Source organism: Planococcus citri, chromosome 1, assembly GCF_950023065.1.
Source record: "Planococcus citri chromosome 1, ihPlaCitr1.1, whole genome shotgun sequence".
Lineage (NCBI taxonomy): Eukaryota > Metazoa > Arthropoda > Insecta > Hemiptera > Pseudococcidae > Planococcus > Planococcus citri.
The window spans coordinates 13,083,987-13,102,016 of record NC_088677.1 but is presented as its reverse complement, the minus strand read 5'-3'; the positions used below and the strand labels follow the sequence as shown (position 1 = coordinate 13,102,016).

Sequence of the window (18,030 nt, the reverse complement as noted above, 5' to 3'; positions counted from 1 at the left end):
TCGCGAAAATCGGCTTCTGCCAGTTCAGATGTGTATTTTTGCCCATTGACTTGTGCAACGAATAAACTGCAAAATTTGAAAATGATTATATTCCATCTTTTGTGATTCTACCTTGCTACCTATCCTGATTTAAGCTCTTACATGTATTTTTTTTCAAAGAAAGTATACAGGTCAATGGGTAAAAATACACATCTGAACTAGCAGAAGCCGATTTTCGCGACAACCGCAAAAATGGTTAAAGGCAAACCACATAGGCCCCAAATAAAGTGATTTGTGCTGAAGTTGATTTTTAGCCCTTCCAGAGCAATTTCAAGTTTCTGGAGAAATGATAAAAAATCGCTGGAGGCTCCAGAATGGTCGAAATGGGGGGTTTTCTTATTCGGAACTTCGAAAATAGGATGGAGCTCGATTTCGGATGGGTAGCATCGCAAAAGATTGAATATTTAACATTTTCAAATTTTGGCATTTTTTCCAGTGTTCAAAAATACACATCTGAACTGGCAGAAGCCGATTTTCGCGACAACCGCAAAAAATGGTTAAATGCAACCCACATAGGCCCCAAATAAAGTGATTTGTGCTGAAGTTGATTTTTAGCCGTTCCAGAGCAATTTCAAGTTTCTGGAGAAATGATAAAAAATCGCTGGAGGCTCCAGAATGGTCGAAATGGGGGTTTTACCTATTCGGAACTTCGAAAATAGGATGGAGCTCGATTTCGGATAGAAGAAAGAATTGAATCCTCGCCAAAGCCTAGTAAGTAAGTAATATTTTTTCAAATTATCATTTTAATTTAATTTTTTTTGTTATTTTGTCTTGGAGTAATTTTGAGGAATGTGTTTTAAAACCCTTGCTATCAAACTTTTTGATGAATTTTGAAATATCAAAAAATTTACAATCATTGCGAATTTCATGTTTTTCATTAAAATGTTTCATTTTCAAACAAAACGAATAATAAAAATAATACTCAACTCAATTTTAACCCTCCAACGCCAAACCGAATATTTTTAAGCAATCTATTCTGAAAGCATCAATTTGGTTTCCTTCAGGAATTCCAAATTACTCCGGAGGCGGTGAAAATGGAACTTCAACTCTTGTAATTTCGGTCATTGAGATGATGGTAGCTCTTTCGACCACTCTAGACAGTTACTGCAGATTTCCTAGAGTAGATATCATTTATAAGTTCAGAGGAAAATGTTCTTTATTTAAACGAAGTGGTAACTGAATAATTTTGAATTGGTAGATAAAAATTCGCATTTGAATCAGAACACTTGGAAAGGTATGGCAACAGGCTGAAATTGCTGAAAGAGTGATGAAGATGAAACACCAACTCGAATTTCCAAAACTACTTTTAATACATGATAAAAATTGCAAATTCGCTGAATCCAGCCATTCATGTCTTTCAATAAAACGTCTCATTTTCAAACAAAACAAACGATAATGACTCGATTTCATTCTTTCAACAGCAAAACGAATATTTTTGAGCTATTCTGAAAGCTTCAAGTTTTCTAAATTACTCCGCGAATGGGGTGAAAATGGACTTCAACTACTCTAAACAGTTACTGTAGGATTCTTATTTCCTTAAGTGGATATTATGAGTTTAAATGAAAATGGTTTTTCATGTCAACGAAGTTGTATCTCAATAATTTTGAATTGGCAAAGATTCGCATTTGAATCAGAACACTTGGAAAGTAATGGTAACAGAATTAAATTGCTTCAAGAGTGATGCAGAAACACCCGCAGTCAAGTAGCCACAATAACAGGAAGACTTAAAAACTCGCAAGAGCCTGGTAAGTAAGTAGGTAATGTTTTTTTTTTTTTTTTATTATTATTATTAGGTACCTATCTATTATTATTAATAAAACGCGAACAAAATTAAAAACATCGCAGAGCCTATTAGGTAAGTAAGTAAATTATTTATTATCAATATTTTTTAAAAACTACTTTTCTTAATGTAAATCTGAGGAAATATGTTTCAAACCCCTTGTAATCGAACTTTATAATGGATTTTTGAAAACCCAAAAATCAAAATTATGGCGAATTTCCAGTTTTTCATAAAATGTTTCAAAACAAACGATAAGAATCATGCTCATATACAGGATTTCAACTCCTCAACAGTAAAACGAATTTGTTTGATCTATGTACCTATTATGAAAGTCTGAAAGTTCTCACCACGAATTTCAGATTACTCCAGAAGTTGTGTGAAGATGGAACTTCAAATCTTGAAAATTTTCGTCATTGCCGGATGGTGGCCCTTTCGACCAGTCTAAAACAGTTTTACAGCAGAATTCCTAGAGTAGGATTGTCAGTTCAAAGAAAAATGGTTTTCATTTCAACGAAGCCATAAATATTACTCAATAAATTTCGAATGGGTAAAAATTCACATTTGAATTTCAACACTTACAAAGTTCTACATAGTGTAACCATAGATTTGTAAGAATTGAAAACTCGCCAAAGCCTAGTAAGAGTAATGTTTTTTTTTTAAATAATTTTTTTCTTTCAATTTTTTAATTACTTACCTATTTGTCTAGGAGTAAATTTGAGGAACTTTTTTTAAAACCCTAGTAAGCTAACTTCTCGATGTACATGATTTTAAAAATTCAAATTATTGGCGAAATTCGAGTTTTTCATACTTAAAAATGTTTCATTTTCAAACAAAAAGGACGATAGGAATAATACTCACCTCGATTCCAATCCTTCAACACCAAAACAAATATTTTTCAGCAATTAAGTATGAAAGTGTGAAAGGTCCCACCAGGAATCCCAAATAACTTCAGAAGGTGTGAAAATGGAACTTCAACTTTTATCATTTTGGTCATTGACTGCGATGGTAGCCCATTTCGACCACTCTAAGGAAAAGACATGTCACTGTGGAATTCCTAGAGTAGATATCAGTTTAATAGGAAATGAATAATTTATGAATAATTGGTTAAAATTCACATTTGAATCAGAATCACCTGACCAAATTACATAACTATTATGGATAGAATTTAAAACTCGTTATAGCCTATAGTAAGTAAGTAATGTTTTTTTTTTTCAATTGCTATTTTTATTTTACTTTTTCATTATAAATGTCTTGGAGTAAATTTGATGAACGTGTTTTAAACCCCTCGTAATCAAACTTTTTGATGAATTTTGAAAACTCAAGGAATTCAAAATTATGGCGAATTTCGAGTTTTTCAAGAAATGTTTCATTTTCAAACCAAGCGGACGATATTTCAACCTTTCAACACCAAAACGAATATTTTTCAGCTGTTCTGAAAGCTTCAAGATTCCTTCAGGAATCCCAAATTACTCCGGAAGAGGTAAAAATCAAACTTCAACTCACTTTATATTAACTTTGGTCATTGAGTGATGGTGGATTTTTCGACCAAGTAGGTACCTACCTACTCTAGACAGAGACTTTAGAATCCCTCGAGTACATATCAATTCAAAGAAAAATGTTTCTCATGTCAAATACTTGAGTCATAACTCGATAATTTTGAATTGGCAAAAATTCGCATTTGAATCATAACACTTGGAAAGTTATGGTAACAGCCTGAAATTGCTTCATCAAGAGTGATGAAGAAACCGTCAAAAACGACCGCTATTGAAGAATTGAAAACTCGTCAGAGCATAGGAAGTAATGTTTTTTCTTTTTATTATTATTATTTACCTTGGAGGAAATTTTAGATAAGTGTTTTGAAACCCCTTTAATTAAAGTTAGGTATTGATGTAGGTAGGTAAATTTTGAAAATTTGATAAATTCAAAATTACGGCGAATTTCAAGTCTTTTATAAAATGTTTCATTTTTAAACAAAACGGACGATAAGAATAATACTCACTCGATTTCAACCTTTCAACAGCAAAACGAATATTTTCAAGCTATTATGTACGTTCCAAGTTTCTCCTGGGAGGGATAAAAATGGAACTTAAACTCTTGTATAATTTTAGACCTTGCCTGATGGTGGCCCTTTCGACCAGTCTAAAGCAGTTACTGTAGAAATCCTAGAGTAGATATCAGTTCAAAGGAAATGTTCTTCATTTCAACGAAGGCCTGACTCAAAAATTTTGAATTGGTAAAAATTCACATTTCAATCAGAATCACTTGGAAAGTTATGGTAATAACAGCCTGAAGTTGCTGAAAGTGAGACGGAGTTCACAATTTTCGTAACCGAGCGGAAATTAAAAACTCGCCAGAGCCCTAAGTAAGTAATTTTTTTTTAATTATTTTTTTTTTCAAAATTACTTTTCTTAAAATAAATCTGAGGAAATGTGTTTTCCTTGATGAGTTTTTGAAAACTCAGTAACCTTAAATTCAAAATTATATCAAATTTTGAGTTTTTCCTACCTAAGTATAGTGTTTCATTTTAAAATTAAAACGAACGATAAGAATAATGCTCAACTCGGTTTCCACTTCTCAACAGCAAAACGAATATTTTTGAGCTATTACAAAAGTTTCAAAAGTTTCCTCCAGGAATTTCAAATTACTCGTACTTCAGAAGGGTTGAAAATAGGAGCTTCAAGTCTTGTCATTTGGTCAGTGACTGATGATGACCCTTTCGACCACTAGACTCTAAGATGTCAGTTCAGAGGAAAATGTTTCTCGATTCAACGAAGGCATATAAATCGATAATTATTTTTAATTGGTAAAAATCGCATTTGAAAAAAAAATCACTTGAAAAGTACCGAATGTTAACGGCCTGAAGTTGTTGAATGAGTGCTGAACAGACATCAACTCAAGTCCTAGATGCCAAAATAGGCATTTCGAGAGAAATTTTAAGCTCATGGGAAAAATTGAAAATTTGCCTGATCCTCTAGAAAAGCATAGAAAATGAGATCAGAACGAGGTACCCACACAGCAAAACCTGAAAAAGAAGCATCAAATGAATGGTATTATGTCATTTTAAGTAAGTAATGTTTTTTTTTCATCATTATGATTGCGCTATTATCATTTTTTTATTTTTTATTAATAGACGATTTGAGTGATTTGGACGCGAACGTTTTTGCGATACAATCTCCCCCCCCCCAAACCAGACTCGATTGGATGGTGACATTTTCGACAAATAAATAAAAGAATTTCAATTCATCCATCGAGCCTTCGAAGGCGAATGTACCACCCTTGTTAATAAACGTAACCTTTCGATTATTCGACTCAGCTCTGAGAGCTCTTTAAAATTTGAGAAATTCATTCTGGTTTTACTAGTCGATCGTTTCAACGTTGTTGTTGTCAGGTTTTAAGCCACCTATTATTTTTAATCGATTTCATTGGTTTTAAATTTGCGTTTTACGAATCTCGTCAAAAGGCTGTGATAATTATTTTCATTATCTTTTTCAATTATTCAACGTCATAAAATCAAACTCATCAATTTGTCTCGCGATGAATGATGACTAAGGTGAATTTTTTTTTGGTCAACTCTTTCCCATCAATCTGGCGAAGGCGGAGATGATATTAGTAATGAGGAACACCTTTCACTTGATGTTGTAAGTATTTTCGAACTTTCTCATCGATTTTAGTGCTTTCTTTAGTAGATAGAATTTGCATTTTTCATCTTCGTATTTGTATTCCCTTTCGATTTGGTTTTGATATTCGATTCAGTTGTTGTGAGGAAATTTCGTATTCAACATGATTGGTATTCGCCTATCTGAAGTTTCATATGAGTTTTGCGAGAATGAATTGATTGGTAATGTCATTCAAAGTAAGTAATTTTTTATTTTTTTTTTTTTTTCATTTTTCTCAAAAATTATTAGCATAAGTATAAAATAAAACGTATTTTCGAACTTCATCATCATTTAATCGTATCACCCCGCGCGGGGGTATCGTGACCATTCCAAAATTACATAATCCTGCGGGTAATCGTGCGCCACGGCTCCCTATCCTGCGCGCTTCTCACGCATTCGGCAAAGCTGCAGCCAGTCGCTTTGCGAATCGAGTCAGTCCATCGAGTCGAAGATCTTCCTCTGGCTCTCGCTCCGTCTACTTTTCCTTGCACAAATATCGCCTCCATGGCATCAGCTCTCGTCAGCCGTCCGAAGTACTTCAGTATCCGACTAAGTACCACCGAAGATAGGCGCTTGGTGACACCAATTTCTCGAAGTATGGAGGCGTTTGTTCTTTTAGCCGTCCAAGGAACTCTGAGAAGTCGCCTCCAGCACCACATTTCCATGGCATCGATCCGTCTTCGATCTCCTTCGCGAATAGTCCAAGTCTCCGACGCGTACAGGAAGACAGAGAAGACCAGCGCATTGACGAGTCGAATTTTGAGCGCCTTGCTTATTGCCGAATCGCTCCATATTCGCTTCAAACGAGTCATCGCAGTTTTGGTCAGTTGGCAACGGTGACGGATTTCAGCTTCACATCCACCGGTGTTCTCGATGACGGATCCAAGGTAGGAGAATCTCTTGACAACTTCGATTCCTCCGACATCCTGGATCTCTGGCAAGTTGTTGGATGGCCGGTCAATTACCATCATCTTTGTTTTCGTCGTGTTGATGAGTAGGCCATATTTTGCGCTGACTTCCTCCAGGCACTTGAGCAGCACTGACATGTACTCGATACTGGAGGCTACCAGAGTGGTATCGTCGGCATACCGGAGGTTGGTGATCCGTCGGCCACCTATCAAGACACCTCCGGGCCATTCATCAGCTCCACCCAAGTCATCTCTGATCTTCTGCAGTGTCTCCCGGATGATGTACTCTCCGTAGATGTTGAACAGAAGAGGAGACAGTATGCAGCCTTGGCGAACTCCTTTTTCTGGGTGAAACTTCCCGGATGTTGTCCTGTTGGCGCGGACATTAGCTGATCCCTTCTCGTAGAGTTGTTTGATCAGCCACACGAGATGTTTTGGAGCGCCCATCTCCAGCAGAATCCGCCATAATTTCTGCCACTGGACACAATCGAATGCTTTTTTGTAGTCCACGAAGCAGAGCACCGCAGGAACGTTGTACTCACGAGCTTTTTCAATGAGCATTCTAACGTTGAGGATTTGCTCTCTGGTACCTCTTCCTTTGGTGAATCCGGCCTGTTCTGGTGGGATTTCAGACTGCATGAGTGGATACAAACGATCATAGATGATTTTCAGGAGCACTTTACTGGCGTGAGAGATGAGCGATATGGTGCGATAATTTTCACAGTTCTCTGGTGAGCCTTTCTTGTACAATGTGATGTAAGTTGACTGGGTCCAATCGTCTGGCCATTCTCCAGTTTGCCATACGTGATTGCAGATGAGATGGATTCTTCTGGTGACTTCGATGCTGCCAGTTTTGAAGACTTCGGCGGGGATGTTGTCAGGGCCAGGAGCTTTGTTGTTTTTTAGGTATTCCATGGCTTTGAGGACCTCTTCGTAGAGGATTGAAGGTTCTTTTTCTTCAATGTTGTCCAGTGTATCACTGCCATGGGCGCGCGGATCACTGGAACTGGCGCGTGCAAGTCCCGTGGGAGTCCCATGAGGGTCCCATGTGGGTCCCATGCGAGTCGCTGGCGAGTTGCTTGCGAGTACCATGCGGGTCGCTGGCGAGTCGCTTGCGAGTACCATGCGGGTTGCTGGCGAGTTGCTTGCGAGTCCCATTCGGGTCGCATGCGGGTCCCTTGCGAGTCCCATGTGAGTCATGGTGCGTGGATCGCTGGTACTGGCGCCGGAATCACTGGAATTTGCGCCAAAGTTTCTGGAATGAGTGCGTGGATCTCTGGTACTGGCACTAAAATCACTGGCACTGGTGCAGAAATTGCTGACATTTGCGCCAAAGTCGCTGGAACTGGCGCTGAAATCACTGGCACTGGTGCCAAAGTTGCTGGAACTAGCACACGGATTGCTGGCATTGGCACTGAAATCACTGGAACTGGCACCAAAACTGCTGGCACTGGTGCTGAAATCACTGGAACAGGTGCGAGGTTCGCTGCCAGAAGTACTATCCTCACTGTATAATTTTTGGCAGTATCTCCGCCACACTTCGGCAATCTCCTCTGCATCTGTCTTGATCTGGCCATTTTCATCTCGAATGATCTGTGTGCTAACCTTGAATTCTCTGGTTACTGAGCGGATCTTCTGGAACAGGAGGCGCGTTTCATTTTTCTCAGCATGAGACTCGATTTCTTCACACATGGAGCCAACGTAGATGTTCTTATCACGTCGCGCGAGCTTATTGATCTGCTGAGTAAGCTGTTTCTTCTTCTGCTGGTACTCTGCATCACGTGGAATGTTTCTGCGCTCTTCAATCGCTGCTATGGATTCATCAGAGAACCAGTGCTTCCATTTTTTTGCAGCATTTGGCGAATGGGTGCTGGAATAAGCTTCTTGAACATGCTTCTTCAGATTGTTCCATTGCTGATCAGCTGTTGCACTGGGTTCAAAATCAGTGCTGTCTTCTGCACTTTCCAGAGATTGATTGAGTGCTCTGCAGAGAGCATCTGGCTTTGTGACTCTCATCACTGGCAATGCTGGCTTTTTCCTAGGTATTCGCAGCTTCAAACGGAGTTCCATCATGAGCATTCGGTGATCTGATCCGCATTCTGCTCCTGGCAGTGTTTTGGCATTTTGGCACGAAGATTTCCAACGTTTGTTGATCAGTATGTAGTCAATTTGGTTCCGGAATCGGTCCCTTGGAGCTACCCATGTCACCAGTCTTCTTGGATGCTGTTGATACATGGAGTTGACTATTGACATATCTGATTCCACAGCAAACTGAATGAGATCTTCGCCTCTCTCGTTGCGATCTCCGATGCCAAATCTTCCGACGATTCCGCGCAGGTGGTGATCATTAGAGGTGTCTCCGATTTTCGCGTTGAAATCTCCCAGGATGATGGTCATTTCTCTGCGGGGTAGTGACTCCAGTGTGTCGGTAAGCTCGCCATAGAATCTCTTCAGCTCTTCCTCGTCCGCATCGGCTGTAGGCGCGTACACTTGGATCAAGTTGAGGCTGACAGGATTGGTGTTCAGACGCACTAGAATGACCCGTTCACTGATTGCATGGTAGCTCTTGACAGTATGGCTGAACTCTTTAGCTACCAGCACAGCGACACTTCTTTGGTGGGTTGTGTCGCTGCTTGACGCGTATACCACGTAGTCGTGTCCATTGAAGTGCCCAGTCTGTGTGTAATGGGTCTCGGATATTCCGCAGATTGGTATTCGGTACCTGAGCAGTTCTCTTTCGACGATCTGTAACTTTCCAGTGGTCATCATTCCGCGTACATTCCATGTAGCAATTCGATTCACATTACATAGTTTGAAAGATGGTGATAGTGGTGGTTTTCCGGTCGCATATTTCACATTCTGGTCCCGGGTGCCAGAACGCCGGTCGTTAGCCGGATCGCATGGCACAACATTACTCTGATTACTGTACATTTTCATTTGGTTTTCATGGGAAAATATGTACTTCGATGGTTTCCCGTTGCCTGTCGAAGGATTTTCTGTTAGGGTTTACTCCCTTAGCCGAATGTTCCGGATATCAGGCGCCGGATGCTCGCCTACAGTACTCGCTCCAAGGATAACCTTGTCCGGGGTCCAGAAGACGAGCGAGTTGTCGGTGACCTGCCGATGTTTGGCAGAGAAGTCGAATTTGCGGTACTTGTCAGGGTATGGTATTCGGCTGTCCATATCCCGCCGCATGTGTCACCGACTGGAGAGTTCACCTTTAGCTTCTTCCATCAGCTCCGAGCCAGCCGAAGGTTGAATTACCACCCCGCACGACGTGGACGCGCTGAACTCCCCTGGAATGCTGTCGTTCGTATCGCTGTCGATGGGCTGGCATCATTTGGCAGGATTGACTACTACCTAGAAAAGGAACTCTAGCGACAACAAAACCTTTACCCCAGCGGGGCATTTTTTGAAATTATACATCTCAAAATCTATAGTAAATGCCTAAAGTGGTCGAAATGGTCATCGATAATGTAGCATTAATGAGAATTACACGATCTGCGGTTCATTTTTAGTCATTCCAGAGTGCTTCAGAATACGTGGAAAAAAATGAAAACTCAGGTAAGTAAGTAAAATGTTTCAAGTATTCATTTCACACTGAAGGGTTGAAATAAAACAACTATTCTCATAAGCTCGTTTCGTTTGAAAAAGAAGAATATTTTATGATAAAGTTGAAAACTCGCCATATTTGCTGAGAAGCTTTTTTTCCAACTGTTTGAACATTTTTCAAAACTTCATCGAAAATCCAAATATTTCAGGAATTAAAAAAAAAAACATAGGTATAATGCCAAAAAGTTGAAATTTCGAAAAAAAATTCAATTATTGTAGCCTTTGAAGCATTAAATTTTTCGTCAAAAAATTGCGATATTGTTTTCAGTTTTTCTAGAGAGAAAAGTTTTTCAAAGATTTCCATTTTTTGCTAAAATACCATAAAAAATTCACAGAAATGACTGACGTATTTTCTACAAGTTTTTATGGAGAAAAAAAATTATTAACGACTAATAAATCACAAATCTACAGAACAATTCGTCATTCCTCCCCTCACGATTCGAAAAATTCATGAAGATACGAGTATGAGACGTGTTGGATGAGTACAAATTGTACTGATCTACGTAGGTGAATTGTTTTCATTTTTCTGTCAACATGATAAAATATGCTGAAAATGTGTAAAAGTCATTTTTTTTTTAAAATAATTTTTGGTCACATTTTAGCTGAAAATGGTGATCATGAAAAATTTTCATCGAAAAAAAGCAAACTAAAACGCTACAGAAATTTTCCAAAATCCCAACTGTTGGCTCACATGCTGTTTTTTTTAAATAAATCATTAACATTTAAAATTGAAGTCCTCATATGGTTACAGAAGTTGAAACTGGAGCTATTTGCATTTAAAATTTTCAAACAATTTTGAAATCTCATATCTCTGGCAATAACAAATCGCTTAGATCTCCAGATTGTGTATTCGTAAGTCGGAGTTTGTTGACCTCAACATTTTATAATTGAAAAAATACGAAAAATCCAAGTACGAACCATCGAACAATTTCTATTTTTATTTGACAGTGAGTTAGTCAACCGAAGTTCTGAGAAGAAGTTCTAAAACTTTCAAAAGAACGTCGTTACGAGCAAGAATCAAAATTATACGATCTGTGGTTCATTTTTAACTCGTCCAGAACGATTATGAATTCATAAGGAGAGAATGAAGATTCGTTGGACGCCTCAAAATAGCTCAAAAGTGCTAATTTCACAGTTGCGAGGGTCTCATCTTTTCTTTTTGTTCGAAATAGCGATATATACTGTATAATTTAATCAATCTTCCATCATGATCGATTTGTTGGCCAAAAAAAATCGATAATTTTCCAGGTCTGGCAAATTCCGATCACACGACACCAACTTCTGGATTCGGTCACGATCGATCACATGAAAATTTGCACATTATGTAAGTATGTATTATTGAAACTATTTACATAAAAATTCACCATACAGGGTGTACCGGAAATCGTTCGCTAAAATTCACCCGTTGGTAAGTACTCGAGGAGACGAATAAAAAACGTCATTATGACTGGTTGCCTATCTTGTGTATTGAAAAAGCCACCTGCATCGCAAAACTCAACATTTATCAACTTAAAAAAAAAAATCATCAAAAAATAAATAATAACAATTTCTGAATTATTCAAATGATGCCCATAATCCATAGTACTCGGTTGGACAAACAAAAAACGTTACGACAAATTTCTTCTTCAAAATTTTAAATTTTGAAAATTTTGAATTTTCAAATTGTGTTTGACCCTTCAAGTTTGAAGATGGGCAATTTGTTATAATACCTTTTTTTGTTCGTTCTTTCAAATATGTACTTACTATGAGTTAGTGAAGTCACTTAAGTGATCCAAAAATTTTCTCATTTCTTGACGAATTTTTCAAAATTGGTAAATTTTTGCTCTAAAATTGTGCAACCTTTTCAACTTACAGATAGTTAGAAAATGTTTGCATCATTAAAATGACTCCAATAATCCATAGATGCTCAAAAAGACGAACAAAAATTTTATCATGACAAATTGCATATCTTCAAAATTGGAGGCGCAAACACAGTTATTTGTAAATTTGAAATACTCAAAATTGAGAGCATCTCAAATTTGAAAATTTTGAATGAATTTTGTCTCTACGATTTTGAAGATGATCAATTTGTCATAATATTTTTTGTTCACCCATTCGAGTACTATGAGTTATGGGCATCATTTGAATGATCGTCAAAACATTTTCTCAATTGTGATGATTTTTTTCAAAATTAGTAAATCGAAGCTCGTGCCTTTTTCAATTCATAATATATGGGCAACCAGTCATAAATCATGATACCGTTTTTTGTTCGTCTCCTCGAGTACTATCTAGAGTTGAATTTCGGCGGGCGATTTTCGGAACACCCTGTATAAACTTGTTTATTAATTGAAAATGATTTTCCAACAAAAATAGCTTATTAATGAACTTGAGAACTGATTAGAATGACCACTTAAATTTTCAATCACTTTTGTACATTTTTTAAAGAAAAAATGATCGAAAAATCGATCATGTTTCACTCGACCATTTAAAAAAATTAATTGATCAACAAAATCGATCGATTAAAAAAATTAAGGTCACATTCATTAGTTTGAAAAAAAAATATTTCATCTATATTGACAGTTTTTTTTTCGAATTTTTAGAATAAGTAGGTATTCAAAAATTAACCACGAATTCAAATATTCATAATAGAATAAGATAATTAACCGAAAAAATTATGCAGGTAAGTAAATGTTTTTCTTTTTGCTTGCAACAGTTTCGACTCCGTTTTCAGCTGGACTCAAAATTCAAGGGACCAATCCAAGTTTCAACTGGACATTGTACATTTTTTAAAGAAAAAACGATCGAAACACTCGATCATTTAGAAAAATTAATCGATCAACGAAATCGATCGATTAAATGAATTAAGATCATCTTCATATTATAGTTTCAAGAATAAAAAATTTCATCTTCATTGGCAGTTGTTTTTCTCGAATAAATTTACCGAGAATTCGAAAATTAATTTTTCAGTATGTACCTACCTAATTCAGTCGGAACCTGGCGATGGAGCAGTGGTCACCACTCAAAAAATCTAAAGTTTGATTATCAACACCGACATGTTGGAAAGGTGAATACACCAAAAAATTATGCAAGTAAGTAAACTTTTTTCATTTCATTCTCAAGAGTTTCGACACTTGTTTGCCTGGTCTCAAAATTCAAGGAACTAATCTAAGTTTCAACTGGACAAGTTTTCTAATTATTGCTCGGCACTTTAAACTTTTTGTGCCACTCAAAAACTATGATAAGCAGAGAGCTGCACTTTGTAGCTCTGAACAGCAAATATCAAAAACATTTTACTGATTTATAAGGAAGGATTACCAATGCAAATGTTTGAACACACCTTTACTTATAAGTTGATCATTTTTACTATTTTTCTTGAAGATAGAAAAAATAATTATTTCATGAAATGGTCTACTCATCAATATTTCTTTAAGAAGAAATAATCCTGATCAGTTGAAGAAGTCAAGTATGTGGATTTGAATCCGGGAAAATCCCACTAAAAAAAAAATCATTTCTTGCAAATTATCCCAAAATTTATAAATAGGTACCGATTCGAGCAAATTGTTCTTTCATATTTTGGCTGTTTCATGAATTTGGTGCACTTATAAAATAAATGATAAATATCAATCACATGAAATTTTGCGTATTATATGTAAGTATGTATTATTGAACCTATTTACATAAAATTCACCATACAGGGTGTACCGGAAATCGTTTGCTAAAATTCATCTGTTGGTAAGTACTCGAGGAGACGAACAAAAAACGTCATTATGACTGGTTGCCTACCTTGTGTATTGAAAAAGCCACGTGCATCGCAAAACTCAAAATTTATCAACTTTGAAAAAAAAAATCATCAAAAATAATAACAATTTCTGAGTTATTCAAATGATGCCCATCAAACAAAAAATATTATAACAAATTGTCTGTCTTCAAAATTTTAAATTTTGAAATTTTTGAATTTTCAAATTGTGTTTGACCCTTCAAGTTTGAAGATAGGCAATTCGTTATAATACCTTTTTTTTGTTCGTTCTTTCAAATATGTACCATGAGTTAGTAATATCACTTAAATGATCCAAACATTTTCTCATTTCTTGGCAAATTTTTCAAAATTGGTAAAATTTTGCACTAAAATTGTGCAACTTTTTTAACTCACAGATTTGATAGAAAATGTTTGCATCATTAAAATGTCTTCAATAACCCATAGTGTTCAAAAGGACGAACAAAAAATTATGACAAATTGCTTATCTTCAAAATTCGAGGCGCAAACACATTAGAAAATTTGAAATCCTCAAAATTAAAAGCATCCAAAATTTGAAAATTTTGAATAAATTTCGTCTCTTCCATTTTGAAGACAGGCAATTTGTCATAATATTTTTTCTTCGTACACTCGAGTACTATGGGTTATGAACATCATTTGAATAATTCGTCAACATATTTCGTTAATTTTGATACTTTTTTTTTCAAAAGTAGTAAATTTCGAGTTTTGCAATGCCTCCTGTGCCTTTTTCAATTCATAATATACTAGGGGGCTCTGCCCCCTGGGCCGTTCCGCGGCCCCAACCCCTGGCTCGCGCCCTCGCTTCGCTCGGGCTGCTCGCCTGCGTAGAGATCTTAGCACCAAGCCTCAAAATTATCACCATATTTCAACATTCATATTGCCTTTAGTTAGTCTAGCTTTGAACATTACTTTGTGTATTGAAGAAAATAGAGCATCCAAAAGGGCCGGATTTTCTTAATACTCAAATCCCCTCGTATATTTTGTGGGCAATTTTTTGTAAAGAATTGTACACTCCTCCTCAGATTTTCCCTCAGAGCTCAGGTGGTTATGTTAAACATTTTAGCCTGAGACAAAAATCCGAGCATCAAGGTACCATCATTCAATTCCCAATAACAGCTGCAAAATGTCCTCAATAAGAACTGTCTCTACAAACCGAGAGGAAAGAAAGTAAGGTTGTGTATTCTCCCCCCAAGTTGTCAGATTTTGAAAAAACCATTAAATTTTGATAAATCTGGCAAATTTTACGTATCAAAAAATGCTCTCCTCACATACTTAAAAAATAAACGTTTTTTACTTTTTGAAATTCATCGTTCAGACCTAAGTTGCTTTTCTTTTTTGACATTGAAATTTCTAAAAAACCATCATTCGAATTCTAAAATTTTGAAACCAAAAAAATCGACTCCTCGCATAAAAAAAAAACAAAGCTTTTTCACATATAAAAATACCAATTTTTGAAAGCTTTTGCCCTCGGTTTGTCGGGGTCTGCTTGCCTTTTTTACAAACTTAGTATTTTTAAAAAATCGTCATTGAAATTCTAAGATTTTGAAACCGAAAAAATCAAACTCTTCCTAATGTAAAAAACATTGTGTTTTCACCTATCAAAATACAAATTTTGAAAGCTTCTTCCCTCACTACGCGCGGGCTTAATTGTTTCCCTTTCACTGAAGGTTTTCCAAGAAAATAAACCAAACTTCATGAAGATCCGTTTGATAGTTTGATATTTTGTTTACTATTGATGATAAATAAAACCCACATTGAATTTTTCGAAATTGCACGTTTCGCACCTTCTCCCCAAATTGAGGGTTCATTTCGAAATTCTCTTTGGATGGTTCATTTCGAGGTTAAAGTGAACATAAATGCTAAAATCAACTTCATCGACCCTACTCGTATAAAGCCCTTTTTGATATCCATGTTGAATAAATGAAATGCCTAGCAAATTAAAATATTCGGCCGCAAATCAAAGTTAAAATTGTCCAAAAAAATGCATTTTTTTTTAATTTTTTGGACTCAAAATGAATAATTTTGAATTTTAAATGTTTCATAACACATCTACATGTGATAAGGAACATTTTAAAAAAAAATTGAGCAAAATCGGTTCAGTAGGAGAGGCTGGCGGATTGTCACCAGGTTTTTCACGTTTTCAACAACTTAAAATTCTTTTAATATATAAGGATCATAACACATCTACATGTGATAAGGAACATTTTAAAAAAAAATTGAGCAAAATCGGTTCAGTAGGAGAGGCTGGCGGATTGTCACCAGGGTTTTCACGTTTTCAACAACTTAAAATTCTTTTAATATATAAGGATGGGCAACCAGTCATAACTCATAATAGCGATTTTTGTTCGTCTCCTCGAGTACTATCTACAGTTGAATTTCGGCGGGCGCTTTCCAGAACACCCTGTATACACTTGTTTATTAATTGAAAATGTTTTTCCAACGAAAATTGCACGAGTACATATCAATAAACTTGGAAACTAATTAAAATAACCTTTCAAATTTTTCTAACACTTTTGTGCAGTTATTAAAGAAAAAATGATCTAAAAAATCGATCATGATTCACTCGATCATTTCGAAAAATTAATCGATTAAAAAAATTAAGACCACCTTCATTAGTTTGAAAAAAAAAATAGATCATCAATATTGGCAATTTTTTTCGAATGTTTAGAATATTCGAAAATTAACCAAGAATCCGATAACCAGTAAGTGGAATGATAATAATTTACCCGAAAAAATTATGCAGGTAAGTAAACTTTTTTCATTTTGTTTTCAAGAGTTTCGACCCTGTTTGCCTAGTCTCAAAATTCAAGGGACCAATCTAAGTTACAACAGAACAAGTTTTCTAATTATTGCTCGGCACTTTAAACCTTTTGTGCCATTCAAGAACTATGATAAGCAGAGAGCTGCACTTTGTAGCTCTGAACAGCAAATATCAAAAACGTTGTGCTGATTTATAAGGAAGGATTACCTATGCAAATGTTCGAACACACCTTTACTTAATACATAAGTTGCATCATTTTTACAATTTTTCTTGAAGATAGAAAAAATAATAATTTTATGCAATGGTCAACTCCTCAATACTTCTTGGAGAAAAGATAATCCTGATCAGTTGAAAAAGTTGAGTATGCTGGTTTGAATCCTGGAAGAAAGCACTCAAAAAATTTTTTATTTCTGCTCAAGTATCCCAATATTTATAAAAACCGAATCGAGCAAATTGTTCAGTCAAGATTTGCTGTTTCATGAATTTGGTGCACTTTTAACAGAAATGCTGGTTAAAACTTTCTATCCAGAGTCGCAAAAAGCAACTCTTCGCCAATCCTGGTATCTGAGTGGCGTAGAAGATTGAAATCGAGAAGCAGAATCAAAATTATTACTTCTGTTTGAGCATAATTCTTGGACCTCTGAAACTCTTGAGATTTGCAAACATCTGTGAACTCTCAGGATGAGTTATTTTTGCGATTGTTTCACCATGGCATGGCAGGCTTCACGAAGGAAGGACCTTTTTTTCTGCAACTTATGGTGAATTGCAACGTAGACTAAGTACATCATTTCATTGATTTGGTTTAGTATCCTCCGGAGTTTGAATCGAAACGTGAATACCAATTTATAAAGATATTTTTTTCATTTGCTATTTTCATGTAAAATTGACAGTAGAACACTTAAAACGCATTTTTATCGAAAACTACTTTTTTGATTTTTTTGCTTGGGGTAACCTTTTCGTATGCCGTGTCACATATAGCCGATAATTAATCAGGCTGGGAAGCCATTAAAATACAGGTATGATGACTTTCAATTTTTCCATTATTTTATCCAAACTCGCATTTCATAACGAGAGAAAAACAAACGAAAATTCAAACACGAATACTTTATAAATTCCAACACATCCAGATTGAATCAATTTGGTTGAAAAAGAGAAAGAGGGTACCCAAAACACAAATTAGCATTTGAAATTCATCTACGTTTACCTATTGCTCGCTTTAACGATTCAAAACACACATGTTCGAGCCAAAAATTATCACATTTTCGAATTCATTTTCGAACAATTAGGTAAACGCATTCGCGTTGAAACCAACGAAATCCTTAAATCGAATACTTTCTCATTTAACAGGTGTAAATAAGAGGCAAAAACAAGGCTGGATCAGCTGTTCTCTGGAGAAGAAGAAACGAGACACACGTGTAATGTCGCAGCGGTTTAAACGAGGCGATAAAATAAAAATTAATTTTTTATTCGCATTGTTCAAGACGAGATGTACTCCCATTCTGTAAGTGATTGATGGTAAA

General features: G+C 36.1%; 1 protein-coding gene across 1 annotated transcript; it reads right to left on the bottom strand.

Annotated features, from left to right (window-relative positions):
* Window positions 1-5,677: 5,677 nt before the first annotated feature.
* LOC135847733 (uncharacterized) lies at window positions 5,678-9,777 on the bottom strand. Its single transcript, XM_065367412.1, has one exon. The coding sequence runs from the start codon at window positions 9,318-9,320 to the stop codon at window positions 5,811-5,813; it is 3,510 nt and encodes a 1,169-aa protein (XP_065223484.1). The 5' UTR covers window positions 9,321-9,777; the 3' UTR covers window positions 5,678-5,810.
* Window positions 9,778-18,030: the final 8,253 nt, after the last annotated feature.